General features: G+C 35.5%; 1 protein-coding gene across 6 annotated transcripts in view; it reads left to right on the plus strand.

Moving 5' to 3' along the window:
- Ptpn4 (protein tyrosine phosphatase non-receptor type 4) overlaps positions 1-16956 on the plus strand; it is a 146442-nt gene that overhangs the window by 57773 nt on the left and 71713 nt on the right. For 5 of the 6 annotated variants that reach the window (XM_070021869.1, XM_070021870.1, XM_070021871.1 and 2 more), the window contains 6 exons: positions 9590-9632; positions 9731-9809; positions 13432-13476; positions 14154-14206; positions 14850-14970; positions 16102-16189. In XM_070021869.1, the coding sequence (XP_069877970.1) occupies positions 9590-9632; positions 9731-9809; positions 13432-13476; positions 14154-14206; positions 14850-14970; positions 16102-16189 (429 nt within the window). The remainder of the gene's footprint in view (positions 1-9589; positions 9633-9730; positions 9810-13431; positions 13477-14153; positions 14207-14849; positions 14971-16101; positions 16190-16956) is intronic. The other variant, XM_070021875.1, reaches the window with a different exon arrangement.

Genomic DNA, 16956 nt, shown 5'->3' on the forward strand with positions numbered 1-16956 from the left:
TTTTTGCTTCTTAAACTCTTTGTTAGGGGGAAGGGTATCAATTTTCATTCTCCTGATTTTGACAGGCTATTACAAAGAAATCTGAGATGTAGAGAAGTGCTTTAGAAAGAAACAGCAGCAAGGCTGGGAAGGTGGCTCAGTGGTAGAGTGCTTGCCTTGCATGCATGAGGTCCTGGGTTCAATTCCTCAGCAACACATAAGCAGAAAAAATAAAGCCAGCAGTGGCGCTGTGGCTCAAGTGGTAGAGCACTGGCCTTGAGCTGAAGAGCTGAGGGACAGTGCCCAGGCCCAGAGTTCAGGCCCCACGACTGAACAACAAAAAAAAAAGTAAAAAAAAGAAACAGCAGCAGGTGTAAATACTCAAAGGGAAGAGACAGAATTGTTCTATTTGAGGAATTAAAATGGTTACTAAGTAAAGTTGTTTACACTTGTAGTCTCAGTAACTTTGGATGTGGAAATTAGAAGGATCATGGTTGTAGGCCATCTTCGGCCAAAAGTTAGTAAGCTTCCATTCAGGAAATAAGCTGGGTATAGTGGTTTACATCTACAATCTCAACTATGATGTAGGCATAGGTAGGATTATAGTCTAAGGCTTTCATGGTTTCAATGGCTCCAGTGGTAGAGCATTTGTCTAACAAGTGCCAGGATCAGAGTTCAAACCCCAGTACCACCAAAAGAACAAAAATAAAAGTGAAGTAAAATTTTACTTTGGCTGGAAGATAGAGCAATAGAGGCATAAAAGATAACATTTGAGCAACATATGAGATCATGAAGTGCTTTTTAATCCATAATAAAATTATATATACTTACATAGGACATAATTCAACAAACATGAAATTTGTATTTTACATATATCTGATTTTAATGTAGTCTGTAACTAATAAAATTGAAAATTAAAGACAATTGGAAGATGGTTGGAATAATGCAGTTGCTATAAAAAATAATGTTTGCTTGTAGGGGATAGGGAAAAGTATGTGCTAAAGGTAATTAGGAGATAAAGTTATTAGAACTATGGTTCACCATTAGGTATGCCATTAGGTTAGGGGTGCTTTTTGTTTTTGTTTTCTTTTTTACCTAAATCAATGTAATTGAAGCATAATTTACATAGAATAAAATTCAACATCTACTCACAATGAAAACATCAACCAAAAGGAACCTTTTCTCTGAGAAAGGATGTCTGCTAAACATCCTGACAATGCATCTGTGAAATATAAAGTAGAACCACAAGGAAAAATCAATACACATTCACTAGAATGGTTAAAATGAAAAATTCTTTCAATATCAATATTGGCAATGGAGCAGCATCTTTGTAACAGGTGGTATGCACTTGTAATCTCATCACTTGGAAGGCTGAAGCAGGAGATTTGTGAATTCAGGGATAGCCTGGGCTATGCATAACAAGTTTGAGACCAGCCTGAGCAACAGTAGCAAGATCCTATTTCCTTCCTCCCAAAATGTTTGTAAGAATTTAAAAAGATAAGCCACTTTGGAAAATAGTTTGGCAGTTGCTTGTAAAATTAAATACAATGTTAATATGCCATGCAGAAATAACATTTTTTAAGATACTTAACCAAATGAAATGAGAACTTGTCATATAAAACCTTGTATATAATGTTCAAGGTAGCTTTTTCTGTAATACTCCAAACATGAATTAACTTTTATGTCCATTAGCAAGGTAATGAAGAAAACTTGAAATGTATCTATATAGTAGAACAAGGAAACGACAAATAATACCAGAAGTTTGGGTAAATCTGTTGTCTGGGGATTGAAAACATTGCAAATGAACACAAGACATTTTAGGGTGAGAGAAATGTCTTATTCGTGATGTGATAGTTACCTGGCTTATACATTTCTTATGACTTAGACTGTACATTGAAAATATATATATGTAATTTAGCTCTGTCCACAGTCTTTTGAAAGAGCAGTATCCTTTTGTTTAAAGTTCTAACTGCTCCTTTTTTATGAGTCTCTTATATCATCATGTACATACATAGTTTGTCAGCTAGAATTGAGATAGCTTGTATGTGCTGGTTTTTCACTCTGAATATTCTGAATATTTTGTGAATCCTGAAGTCTTGTCTAGTAAGCTAGTAAGCTAGACAGCTAGTAAGGCTGTCCTAAGCTTATATTTGAGTTTTCTTTCAGGCAAAAAACTGGTAATGTGAAAATCCCATCTATTGAGGTTTTTCAAGAACAGAATTTATTTCTACATGCTTTGGGTTACTTTCCAATGTCATACCCTGTATACACACAGACACACATAAAAATGAATGCCATTGGGCTGGGAAGGTGGCTCAGTGGTAGAGCGCTTGCCTTGCATGCTCGAGGCCCTGGGTTTGATTCCTCAGCACCACATAAGCAAAAAGCAAAAAGCCGGAAGTGGTGCTGTGGCTCATAGTGGTAGAGCGCTAGCCTTGAGCTGAAGAGCTGAGGGACAGCGCCCAGGCCCAGAGTTCAGGCCCCATGACCGGACCCAAGAAAAAAAAAAAAAAATGAATGCCATTAGTTACCAGCCATTTAGAAGATTGAACCTTGACAAGGATTGGAGAGAGGGGGATCAAACTAGAGGAAACCCCAACAGAAGTAATTGAGAAGAAAGGGGGAGAGCGATTTGAGGAAACAATGGCCCAAAGCTCCCAAAATTTGAAGAAAAATATATTTATACAAATACAGGAGCTCACCAAGCTTCAAACAGGATTTTTTAAAAGTTGAGAAATGAGACAAACTTGAAAGCAGCAAGAGCAGTGTCTTAACACATACCATGGATCCTTAATAAAATAGGAACCTTTCAGAAGCAATGTTATGATAGATTAAAATGCTAAAAGAAAAAAAAACAGCTGAAAATTCTGTATCCAGCAAAACTATTCTTCAAAATGACAACAGTGTCAGGTGTTAACAGTGCAGGTTTTTAATACCAGCATTCAGGAGGCTGGAGGCAGGAGAATCTCAAGTTCAAAGCTTGTCTGAGCTACATAGCCAGAGCCCATCTCACAGAAACCTTCATAAAGGAGCATTAAGACATTGCAGGTAGAACCTGAGGGAGTTCATTACCAATAGACCTGCTTTAAAACAAATGCTAAAGGCAAACCTTTCAAGTTGGAATGAAAAGACCCTAGACAATAGATCCAGAGCCATAAAAAAATACTGAGCTATCCCACAAAGTAAATACATGAACAGTTATAAAAGTATCGTCATGATTTCAGTTTGTAACTTCATTTTTTATTTCCCATGGTATTCAAAAACGTGTAAAGAGGGCTTGGAAGGTGACTGAGTGGTAGAGTGTTTGCCTTGCATGCATGAGGCCCTGGGTTCCATTCCTCAGTACCACATAAGCAGAAAAAGCCAGAAGTGGTGCTGTGGCTCAAGTGGTAGAGTGCTAGCTTTAAGCTGAAGAGCTGAGGGATAGCGTCCAGGTTGAATTCAGGACCCAAGACTGACCAAAAAAAAAAAAAAGGTGCAAAGAAAATAATAATTATAAAACCTATGTTTAAGGGTATGTAATATGTAACTGTCACTTTGGACATATACATGTAGGGTTGTGGGAGGGGCTATGGAAAGATAGTTTTTTTTTTTTTTGGTTGGTCATGGGACTTGAACTCTGGGCCTAGGCACTGTCTCTCAGCTATTCAGCTCAATGTAAGCACTCTACCACTTGAGCCACAGCGCCACTTGCAGTTTTCTGGTAGTTTATTGGAGATAAGAGTCTCATGGACTTTCCTGCCTGGGCTGGCTTTGAACCTGATCCTCAGATCTCAGCCTCCTTATTAGCTAGGATTACAGGCGTGAGCCACCGGTGCCTGGCTAGTTTATGGCCTTTTTGTTTTAGTTTTTTTGTTTGTTTGTTTGTGTTTTGGTACTAAGATTTGAACTCAGGGTCTTATACTTGCTAGGCAAATGTTCTTCCACTTAAGCCACACCCCAAGCCAATGACCAACTTTCAAGTGGTACTGGAGTTTGAACTTAAGGCTTTACCTTTGCTAAGCATGCCCTCTACTGCATGAGCTCTTCCTCCTGCCTTTTTTGTTCCATCCCTTTTACCAGAACTGCAACAAAACTCCTATTTAAAACTCTTCCTGCCTGGCAGGAAAGTCCATGAGACTTTTATCTCCAATTAACCACCAGAAAACCAGAAGTGAAACTGTAGCTCAAAGTAGTAGAATGCTAGCCTTGAACAAAAGAGTTTGAGGACAGCACTCAGGTCCTGAGTTCAAGCCCCAGGATTGACCAAAAAAACAAAACAAAACAAAACTCACTTCTCTCTGTAGAAGAGATGACAGGCGCATATCACCACATCCATTTGTCTCTGTTGAGATGGAATCTCAAACTTTTTGCATGGGACAAGGAAGGGATATCCAGTGGCCTGTGTCCTTGATCCTCCCCATCTCAGCTTCCTATGTAGCTGGGATGACAGGCATGAGCAACTACACTTGGCAAAGGAGTAGTTTTATGTGTAATTAAAGGTGATGTCAATTAAATGTAGATTGTCAAAATTTGCACATGCCATATAGCTATAGATATAGAAAGGTATAGCTATAGATATAGAAAGATAATTGCTGGGGGCTGGGAAGGTGGCTCAGTGGTAGAGCACTTGCCTTGCATGCATGAGGCCCTGGGTTCGATTCCTCAGCACCGCATAAGCAAAAAGAAAAAAAAATCCAGAAGTGGCGCTGTGGCTCAAGTGGTAGAGCGCTAGCCTTGAGCTGAAGAGCTGAGGGACAGCGCCCAGGCCCAGAGTTCAGGCCCCACAACTGGACCCCCCCCAAAAAAAAGAAAGATAATTGCTACAGACTATATACAAAAGGAAAAAAATTACCACTAAACAAACACAAAGTAATAGAGGAAATGACAGACAAAAACAAAACAAAACCCTGTTATACAAAGAATATACTACCCAATCGGTCATTTAAATGTAAATGAATGGAATTCTTTTTTTTTTTTTTTTGCCAGTTGTGGGGCTTGAACTCAGGGCCTGGGCGCTGTCCCTGAGCTGCTTTTTGCTCAAGGCTAGCGCTCTACCATTTGAGCACAGCACCACTTCTGGCATTTTGTGCTTATGTGGTGCTGAGGAATTGAACCCAGGGCCTCGTGCATGCTAATGCAAGCGCTCTACCACTGAGCCACCTTCCCAGCCCAATGAATGGAATTCTTGAATCAAACATTGCATTCATGCAACAGAGAAAGGATAGCTTCAATAAATGGTGCAGGGAAAACAGGTTGTCTACTTGCAGTAAACTGAAACTGGATCTGTACCTCTCATTGTATTAAAAAATGAACTTCAGTTGGATCAAAGAGCTCAAAGTAAGACTTGAAACTAAATCTACTGCAGGAAATGTAGGGAAAACCATGGAAGTTATAGATACAAGTATGTATTTTTTTCTGAATAGCACTCCAGATGCCCAGAGGATGGGAGTGAGAATTGACAAATGGACTATGTTAATTTAACTAACTACCAGAACCAGGAAGTGACTCATAGAATGGATTAATATCCAAAATATAAAAAAGCTCAAAAAATTAAGCAGAGAACGAATAATCCAATTAGTAAATTGGTAAGTGAACTGAACAGTTCTTAGAAGGAAAAATACAAATGGCTAATAGATACATGAAGAAATGTTCGTATCTTTAGCAAAAGGAAACTTCAGTAAAAACTACTCTGAGTCTTATCTTAACCCCAGTCCAAATGGCAGCCACCAAAAAAGCAAACAACAAATGCCAGTGAGGATGGGGGGTATAAAATATGAAGATATGTTTCTTAGATGACAAACTGTCACAATGTTCTAAGTATTTTCATGATCCAATTTAGATGTATTAAATGTAAGTACATCCTCACTTTTTACATAATATTGAGATACTGAAAAAATGTAGTGATAGAGTGGTTCCCAAGTTTTGCCATATTCAGTGCTTACCAGGGGAAAAACTTGTTGAGACTGATGGTCAGCAAGCATGGTCAGTCTAATATCCCACCTATTGATCTGTGGAAAGCAGTAAGCATTGTAAGTATTTTACATTGAGGCGAGAGCAGCCTAGTAAGGTAGAAATCCAGTCTTGGCATTAATAATGAGAAGAGGGCTGGAAGCATGGCTCACATGATAGAACACCTGCTTAGCAATCACAAGGTACTGGTTTTAAGCAGTACCACATAATAATGAAACAAAGTAACTTTTACATGTAAACTACATAGAAGGGGGTTTGGAACATTAGCAAAGTACTCAGTAAATACTAATATACAGCCAAAAAGGACTAGTTTTCACTGGCATGATTATAAATGATATTGCATTGATGCAAAGAAACAGTGAACAGTTTTGGAAATTAAAATATTGTTACAGTTTTTTAAAAAAGCTCACTAATCAGGATAGCATAGATATTACAGAAAACTAATGCTTTTGCATAGTAACATAATAAATACCAAGTTACATCAGACAAGTTCATAATCTTTTCAGATGGAACTTTTCTAGAAATTGAGGCCACATAGGGTGTTTGATCACTACATTTTGACAAATACAAGAATTAACTGTCCATATGAAATAGTATTATATAATATTCACTCAGTAAAATAGAGTTAGAAATTCATTTTGAGAAGAGTAGAAACATCCTTGTGAAGTAGAAATTCCTACATGAATTCATAGTTAATGGTGAAGTAATATCACTTATTAATGTTAATAATATATTAGTATTTCCTGGCAAAATACACTTTAAATTCATATATTTTGCATCATAGACAGTCTTTTCTAGGAGACAGCATAATAATCCAGTTGGTACAACAGTTCTTGACAGAAGTATAATCTGCCCATTGGTGATTATATAATCTAAGTGTCCACATACAAAAGAACAAACAAAGATGGAAATTTTAATGCTTGCTTTCATGAAGCAGTGAAAGAGTTCTAGTGAGAAATTCTAAGACTTTAAGCCCCAGGACTGGCACCAAAAAAAAAAAAAATAGAAAATCCTATTGATGAGTTGTAAAGAAATTAGAACTGTTAAAAAAAAAAAAAAAGAAATTACAGCTCTTACATATAAATGGAGGGACTATGGAAAAAAGGACATTGTAGAAATAATTTTGGAAATTCTTCAAACAGTGAAATGAACTTGACATGCACCCAAAAGAGTTGAAAACATGCATAGGAGAAAAACTTGTTCACAATAGAAAAAATAATTTTCACAGATATTCATAATAGGAATTTTTTTTTAAGAATGAGTTGTTACCTACTTAACTTGAGTGAACTTTGAGACCATATGGGGTGACAGCAGAAACAAAAAGACCATCTATTTATATTAAATGTCCCAAATAAGTAAATCTATACAGACAGAAAGTTGCTTTCTAATTATGAAGGACTCTAAGGAGGAGCATAATAGATACAAGACTTATTTGGGAGTTTATAAGTAATATTCTTGAGTTGGAGAATGGCGGCAGTTGTAACAACATGATAAATAACAGAAAAGTACACCTGAGGGCTGGGAAGGTGGCTCAGTGGTAGAGTGCTTGCTTTGCCTGCCTGAGGCCCTGGGTTCAATTCCTCAGCACCACATAAGCAAAAAGAAAAAAGCCGGAAGTGGCGCTGTGGCTCAAGTGGTAGAGCGCTAGCCTTGAGCTGAAGAGCTGAGGGACAGCGCCCAGGCCCAGAGTTCTGGCCCCATGACCGGACCCAAAAAAATAAAAATAAAAAAAAAGAAAAAAAAAAGAAAAGTACACCTGACAGTAGTGAATTTATGATATGTAAAATACATCTAAATGAAAAATATATAAAAATAATGCTAGGTCTGTGGAAATAGCATTTTACATATTGTTGAATATTACTAAGTTGTCCACCATTGAAAAGATAAACCGTTTTCACTCTTTTATCAAGCTGCAAATAAAAGTACCTGTTTTTCTCGTATTGTGTTGTGGTATATGATTTTTAAAAATTTTGGTCTTTACCAATTTACTATTGAAAGATAATGATCTAGGGAAGTATGTAATGTCTATAACATAGGAAAGGAGCTGGGGTGCTGGTGGCTCACGCCTGTAATCCTAGCTACTCAGGAGGCTGAGATCTGAGGATCGTGGTTCAAAGCCAGCCCGGGCAGGAAAGTCAGTGAGACTCTTATCTCCCATAAACCACTAGAAAACCGGAAGTGGTGCTGTGGCTCAAATGATAGAGCACTTTCCTAGAGCTGAAGAGCTGAGGGACAGCGCTCAGGGCCAGAGTTCAAGCCCCACGACTGACAAAAAAAAAAAAAAAAGATAGGAAAGGAAGGTGGTAGACATATTTTTTTTTGTTATTTATTTAAACACTACTTAAATTTCTTTAGCTTTGAACTTTGATTCTTATCCATTGTGTAAAGGTCTTTTTTCTTCCTGATGTGTAGGGCTTTAAGTTTTTTGTTTTTTAATTAATAGTATGTTTTTACTATGAATATTATAGCAATGCTCCATTTTTGTGGAGCAACGTAGCTAAAACTTAGGAATTTGAAAAAAAAACTTAGGAATTTGAAGTAGAAGAGATCATTTAAGGCAAACCTTTGTACCTCAATGTAGAGAAATTGTAAGGTTTTAAACAAAATAGTGGTATCAAGTTTATGTTTTCAAAGACCACACTTAAGCTTCTGGATGGAGAGATGAAGAGATTACTTAGAAAAGAAATTGAGAGAACAGAAAACAATCTATGGCCAGAGCCTAGACTAGTAGAAAGATTGAGAAAAACTGGTAAATTCTGGATATGTATAAATGTAGAATTGGTGTGTTTGATGTGTTAGATGTTGCAGATAATGGAGACGAGTCAGTAAAATATAATGGGACTTAGGTGTGTAGAGCACTTGGCTAGTATGCATTAGGCTCTCTCTAGTTTGATCTCAGCACTGCCACCCCTACCCCACTCCTCATATATATATATAATTTACTTTGCATGGACTCAAATATGGGTGGGTGAGTAGGAGTTAGATTTATAAGCAGTGACACATACACATCTATATAGTATTTTGAAAACACTACATTTAGTAGTTCATTTGTTTTGTTAATTTAAACTGAAACATGTTGGTAATTGAAATATTTTCTAAATTCAGTTTTAATTTTTTGGAAATAGGCCTTAATGGACATTCAGAAGTACTGAGATTGCCTAAAATCCTCACACACAAACAGCCCTTTCCCTCACCTCCCAAACTAAACATTATCCCAGGGACTTAATTTTAAGGAATAAGGTAGAAATTGTAAAAATTTCTTGAAAAGTAAATTGTTAAGTTCTGTGGTTAAAATTTTGTCTGCATGAGTGTGTAAAGCTCAACATTTTATTTAATGAAAAGTGAAGAGAATTTGTAAAACCTGCCAGATAAAATACATTTACAGAAATTACTTATTACTTTTGAAGTAGAGGTTAGTACACATTGTATAACTGATGAGAAATAAAAAAACTATTTAAAGCTGGTACAAATACATTCAGTAAGTTCTCACATAATTTGTTATAATTGACATGAACATCATTGTCTGTAATTTAATGGGTTTTCTTTCTACCTAGGATATTTCCAAAATACAGTTCTTAGTGCTAATCTTTGAAACAGATTTATAAGAACTGATATGTTAGTTATTCAGGGAAAATAGAAATCTGTCTTTATTTTTCAGAAGTGGCTGGATCCAAACAAACCAATAAGGAAGCAGCTAAAGAGTGAGCATACATATTTATTTGATGTTTTTAAAATGTGCCTTTTAAATACAAAGGACTAATATAAACTAATTAATTAGAACTACTTTTATTAATTTTAGGAGGATCTCCTTACAGTTTGAACTTTAGAGTCAAATTTTTTGTAAGTGACCCCAACAAGTTACAAGAAGAGTATACAAGGTGGGTTTTTGGAGCATGTTTCTCTGCAACACATTGTCAAAACACTAACAGTAAAATTTAAATTCAACTGTTTCTTCCTCTTTTGTAGTACTTGGGAGACTTTCTGGGCTTTAGAACCTCAGTATTTTCCCCATCTGGCCAGAGGCAGCCTCCTGAGCCATAAAAATGTTAATTTTTTTTTTTCTACTTGTGAACAGTGGTCAAAAAGCACTGCTATAATTAATTGAGATAATTAGATGACACTGAAACTTTTCCAAGGCAAGATGCATAAGTGAGAATTTTCAATTTTTTTTATTGTAAATGCTTATTTTAATTGTTTTTTCTTTTTATTGAGAATATATGCTTTCTACAGCATATAAGTTATGTACGAGAATAGTGATCAGTAGGTACCTTTTAATTTTTTATTTGTTTTTAATCTTTGCTTCCAAAGAAAACATACAGGACTTTATAAAGGATGTTTCAGGGCATTTACTAGCATATTCTGCCTTTACATGACCACTTTACTGCCCGTTGAAGTCTGATTTTATATTCCTATCTAATTTTGTTGTCTCTTTAAATTTGGAAAAAGTACACAGAAACAATGTAGATGAGTGTTTTGATAGTGTTCTTGAATATTAGTGAAATGTTTAGGGTTAAAAAGAAAAATGCTGGGGCTGGGAAGGTGGCTCAGTGGTAGAGCGCTTGCCTTGCATGCTTAAGGCCCTGGGTTCAATTCCTCAGCACACATACGCAGAAAAAAAAAAAAGACGGAAGTGATGCTGTGGCTCAAGTAATAGAGTGCTAGCCTTGGCTGAAGAGCTGAGGGACAGCGCCCAGGCCCAGAGTTCAGGCCCCACGACCGGACCCCCAAAAAAAAAAGAAAAGGAAAGAAGAATGCTAACAGTGTTAGGATTGTCATTAAAACAACTGGAAAGACAGCTATGTGCATTGTTTGAAAGAATTAGTAATTTGTTTTATTAAAAAAGAATATTAAGAATTAGTATACTTAGCCTGGCGCCGGTGGCTCACGCCTGTAATCCTAGCTACTCAGGAGGCTGAGATCTGAGGATCGCGGTTCAAAGCCAGCCCGGGCAGGAGAGACCGTGAGACTCCTATCTCCAATAAACCACTAGAAAACCGGAAGTGGCGCTGTAGCTCAAGTGGTAGAGCGCTCGCCTTGAGCTGAAGAGCTGAGGGATAGCGCCCAGGCCCAGAGTTCAAGCCCCACGACCGACAAAAAAAAAAAAAAAAAAAGAATTAGTATACTTTACCTTCTATAAAATTCTCAGACCTAAGAATAGGTCAGTGTTTTGGAGTAGAACAAAACAGTAAATTAAAGCTATGTAATTAGCCTAAGATGTTATTTTTCAGTTATTTGTAGTTTTCCATATTAAATCACTAAGAAAAATTAGGTTGAAGTTATTGGGAGTCGTTTTCTGTGTATTTGTTGGAGAGGGCTGGGTATTACTTTTGAGTAATGGGAAAACTCAGGATTAAGCTCCCCAGGTGTCTGTTATTAGAATTGAATTTTTCCAATTTCTAGCAAGTAATACTATTTCCTTTCTATAAGACTCAGACACATTTTAATAGACCAAAATCACAGGCTAGGTTAGCCTAGGACTAACTAGTTTCTAGTTGGCTAAATGAGTAAGTTAGTAAAATTCATCAGTATATGTTTATTTGTGTAGGATTTATAATATTATATCAAGGGCATGTACAGACACTTTAAATATAAGATTATTTCTTCACTAAGGACTTTATTTTTTTGTGGACTTTTCCTTTTATTGTGGTGCTAGGGATTGAAACCAGAACAAAGGCCTTGGGCATGCTAAACATGACTCTAGCATTGAGTTACATTACCAGCTGATCTTTAATTTTTAATCATAAAAAATGAAATAAGCCTAACCGGGCGCCAGTGGCTCATGCCTGTAATCATAACTAGACAGGAAGCTAAGATTTAAGGATTGCAGTTCCAAGCCAGCCTGGGAACGAAAGTCCATGAGACTTTTATCTCCCATGAACCACCAGAAAACCAGAAGTGGTGCTGTGTCTCAAATGGTTAGAGTGTTCCCCTTAAGCTGAAGAGCTCAGCCAGGGACGGCACCCAAGCCCAGAGTTCAAGCCCCACGACCGACCAAAAAAAAAAAAAAAAAAGAAGTAAGCCTGATTTTAAAAATATACTATCATAAATTAGTTAATATTTATAATAGTATGCACTGAGCCTCACAGGGAATTAGTGTGCATTGCCAATATATAAAATCAAGGTATTTGTTGCAGGTTTTTTTTGTTTTTTGCTTAGTTATGGTAATGAAATCTGTTTCTTTAAAAATCTAAATTACATTCTTCAGTAGTTTGAATAATGTCATAAAGCTAGTTAGTGATCAGCTAGAGTTTTTAATGAATTTTGATTCATAAAGTAATTTTCTTTAGTTGGGTGAAATAGAAAAAAACTGTAAGCTACCACAAAATTTGTTCTTCTGCCAGTGTGTTAGCACAGGTTACTTTGCCCAGGAATTGATAATGAATGGATTTACTAGCTGAGACATTAAGGTAGTACCATCTAGTAAGCAATCTCTGTATACTTGTCATAGGCTGCTTTGATTTCTTTTTTTAAAAAAACTGGTTACTTAACAATTTTAATAATAAAGCAATATTAGGAAAAGGAATTTAGGTTATTTTTCTGGTCATTGTGTGGGCTCTTAACTGGAAATGAACAGTAGCTTTTCTTCGTAAAATGATCTCACATAAACCTGTCTTGACAGCTGAGTTCCTATTTTAACAGAAAGGATGATTTTCTTTTCATTGGTTTCTGTTAACGTTGCTATCAGCTTTCTCATGTGTCTGATGCTCTAGTTTTCTACTTTCTTACATATACCAGCCCTCAGAATATTTCTTTTTTTTGGTCCGGTCGTGGGGCCTGAACTCTGGGCCTGGGCGCTGTCCCTCAGCTCTTCAGCTCAAGGCTAGTGCTCTACCACTTGAGCCACAGCGCCACTTCCGGCTTTTTTCTTTTTGCTTATATGGTGCTGAGAAATCGAACCCAGGACCTCATGCATGCAAGGCAAGTGCTCTACTACTGAGCAACCTTCCCAGCCCCAGAATATTTCTTTTTTTCTCTCTCTCCCTCCCTCCCTTGTATTTTGGGGGATTGGGTTTTATTGTTTTTCTATTTTTTTTAAATAAATTCTCATTGTATTTTATACTATAATTTTCTAGATATTGTGTGATATATTGGGAGAAGAGTTAAATAGAAGCTTTTCTATTACTTTAGAACTTAAAAGTATTATTACCATCCTAAGTAACTGCAAAATAAAGTCAAGTACCATATATTTATTCAAATGTAACTATTAATTGGAAACATTTTAATCTCCCTTGATCATGTAGTTAAGAAATCTTGAATGGTTTCATAATAAAAATAATTCAAAGTACAAATGTTATATACCAAAGAATTTTACAGATTTGTATTCATAAACTTATGAAAGTTTATTAAAACATATACTAATGTAAAATTGTGCTTTTATAATATATAAAACATAAAATATATAAAAACAAATACTTAAATGTTTAATTTTATTGGTTAGTGTAAGTATAGAATTTTTAGAATTGATACTGTTATAATTTTAATAAATGCTTTTTTTTTAAGGTACCAGTATTTTTTGCAAATTAAACAAGACATTCTTACTGGAAGGTAGGCTATTTTTAATTTTTATATATATAATACTTTATAAATACTTTAATTCTGTATTATTGAAGTAATTCATAATCATTGAAAACAAATAATCTATTAAAATGAATACTTGTATAAATTCTTTTTATCAGATGAGTTGATTTCTTAATAGTTAAGAGTAACCCATTTCTTAAAAGTTAAAATTGAGTCACATAAAGTCATCTAAAAAGTTATGCAACTTAAGTAGAAAGCAATGCTATATATAGGAAGAGGTGATTACAAGACCTTTTTGAAAAAAATATTTCATTTGAGCACAGTTGATATATACAGGTGATTCTCATGTTTACTGTATAAACTGGTTTAGTATACTTGGAATATAGTTGTATTACATTTACCATCTGAGAAAGCTAGCTTACCACACACTCACACTTACAAATGATTTCCATAAGAAAAGCCACTTAAAAAGTTTATTCTGAAACTAGTTCTTTTACCCTACTGTAAAATAATTACTGACTAGTGTTTCTAAGCATTCCTGAAAAATTGAAAGTGGCTACCTTTCATGTTAGAATGTTGATTTATTATAAATAAGATGTTTTTGCATAAACAAGTCACATTGAAACTTGAGTGTGAATAACATAAAAGCAATTTTAAAATTACTAGTTTAACTATAGATTATGTATTTTGTTTTGTTTTGTTAGATTGCCTTGTCCTTACAATACTGCTGCCCTTTTAGCTTCATATGCTATTCAATGTAAGTATCCACCTACTTTTTTAAGTTCAATAGCATGCAGTGTTATAGCCTTTTTGTACTGCCTTTAATGTGGAAGCTCTTTAGACATGTTACTGCATAGAAAATAGAAACTACAGAGGAAATGGATTTCCAATTAGCAGTTACTTTGATTCTTGAAACAAATTTTTTCTAAAATTACTGGAGACTTAGAAAAATCTTAAATGAATTACTGCAACTTGCTTAGTTACATTAGAAATATAAATTGCCAAGTTTAGTGGCTCAAGCCCTGTAATATTTGTTACTTGGGTGGCACAGATCAAGAGACTGTGGATCAAGTCCAACTCAAGCTAAAAATTAACAAAGAGTCCATCTCCATTTGTACACTAGCTGAGCCCAGTGGTGAATGCCTGTCATCCTAGCTACACAGGAAGCACAAATAGAAGGGTTGCAGTCCCAGGCCAGCCCGGGCATAAAATAAGATCCTGTCTCAGAAAATACCCAACTCCAAAAAGGACTGATAGTGTGGCTCCAGTGGTAAAGTGCCTGGCTAGCAAGCATGAGGCTCTGAGTTCAAACTTTGTATCATCAAAAAAATTTTTAATTAATATTTTACTTCCACAAATACATTGAAATTGAAGTGTGAATATTTTCTGTTTATTATTAGCTGAACTTGGAGACTACAATCAATCAGAAAATTTGCCAGGCTACCTCTCAGAGTATTCTTTCATTCCTAATCAACCTCAAGATTTTGAAAAGGAAGTTGCAAAATTGCATCAACAACATATGTAAGGATTTGTTTTCTTTTTACTTGGTAATCATCTCTCCCCCCCCCCTCCTCCTCCTCCTCCTCCTCCCTCCCCTCCTCCTCCCCCCTCCCCCCTCCCCCCTCCCCCCTCCCCCATCATGAGGATCGTGGTTCAAAGCCAGCTTGGGCAGGAAAAGTCCATGAGACTCACCTCCAATAAACCACCAGAAAACCGGAAGTGGCACTGTGGCTCAAATGGTAGAGTGCTCACTTTGAGCTGTAGAGCTGCGGGACAGCGTCTAGACCCAGAGTTCAACCCCACAACCGACCAAAAAAATGTTTTTAATTATTTCTACAATTTTAAACACATAATTCCCCATCTTATATATTAAACAAAAATTTTTATAGAACAGTTCATTGTATCTGCTTTTGGGGCAAATTGTTGGTGCCCTTTTCAAGTATCATTGAATAAAAGGTTGATATCTTTACTTTTATAGTTTTACCTTGTGGTCTAATGTGGTTTGATTGCATCAGATAAGTAGAGTTGTTAGTTACATTAGATAAATCAAGTAAATCTGTTTTTAAAGGCTACAGTTAGAACAATAGTTTTACTTATATTCATAAGTCATCAGACATAGTTTTCTTAAGATATTTATTTTTTATCCCTAAGTAGTTGTGCAAAGAAGTTACCATTTAACAAAGCAGTTAAAGTCATTGTGTTATTTATATTTTGAAATATATAATAAAAATTAATTGCTTGTGAAACAAAATGGAGAAATGAAGCAAAAATATAAAAAACACAAGTCATGTTTTTTCACTATTAAATTCAACTGACATAAAATTATCCTGGCCAATTGCTATAAAAATCTCTAGCATTTCTGTACTTATGAATCAACCCCTGTCTATATACTGAACTCTGAAAAGCACTATCTTAGAGGTTGCCTTAAAATCTGCATGTTTAAAAACATAGATTTAAATGTAGTTACGGTATATGAACCATCCTTTGCAGTGTGTTCTTAATATGTTAGATGTTACCATATAAAACCAAGAGAGTAAATGAATGGTATTTTGTAAAAGATTTAATTAGACTTCTCATTTCCCTGCACAGCTGTTTTCTAATTTTGCCATACTTAAAAATGAATCTGATTTTTAACCTAATAATTCTTTATAGAGGTTCATCTCCTGCAGAAGCAGAATTTAATTACCTAAATACAGCACGTACCTTAGAACTCTATGGAGTTGAATTCCACTATGCAAGGGTAAGTGAAGAAAACTTCCTTTGAGAGCCTACATTATTCAGTATTTTTTTAATGTGTGTGTGTGTGTGTGTGTGTGTGTGTGTGTGTGTGTGTGTGTGTGTGTTGCTAGGGACTGAACTCAGGATTCAATACATACTAGGTAAACCCTCTTTACTGAAAAAATTTTAAATTTCTTGAAAGGATTAAGTAATAAATAGAATAATTGTGACTTGTTTCAACCAAAAATGTATTGAAATAATTCTGTTTTGACAAACACAGTAAGATGTTTTGTCTACCTTCAAATAGAACCAAATTACAGATCTCAAAATTCAAAAGTGAAATGAATCTTACAGCATTTTCGTTGTGTTAACTATTCTGTGCCTTCCTCCTTATTTGCATTCAAGATTACTTAGTGAACAAAGCATCATATATTCCCTGCTCTTATGGAACTCTCAGAATAGTGGAGGAAAAACACATGGGAAAGGAAAAACAGCATTCCAAGTATACTAGGAATCATAAATCTAAAAGGAATTCTTAGTTTACTTGAAATGTTGTTCCTGTTCTTCCATTGTTAATAATGGAGAAGGGAAGGAACAACAGAACAATTACAATTTTTATTCTTAAGTTTTCTATCTACTCTGGGTATCAATCTAAGGATTGTTCAATATATCTGATCCATTAATTATTGTTTTCAACTATTACAGATTTTTCTTGATTTCTCTGATGTTTTATGATATTTGGGGCAAAGTGTAATTTAGAGCATTCATTTAAACCTTCTATCTTACATG

This window comes from Dipodomys merriami, unplaced genomic scaffold (assembly GCF_024711535.1).
Source record: "Dipodomys merriami isolate MVZ:Mamm:240054 unplaced genomic scaffold, mDipMer1.0.p SCAF_146, whole genome shotgun sequence".
Taxonomy (NCBI): domain Eukaryota; kingdom Metazoa; phylum Chordata; class Mammalia; order Rodentia; family Heteromyidae; genus Dipodomys; species Dipodomys merriami.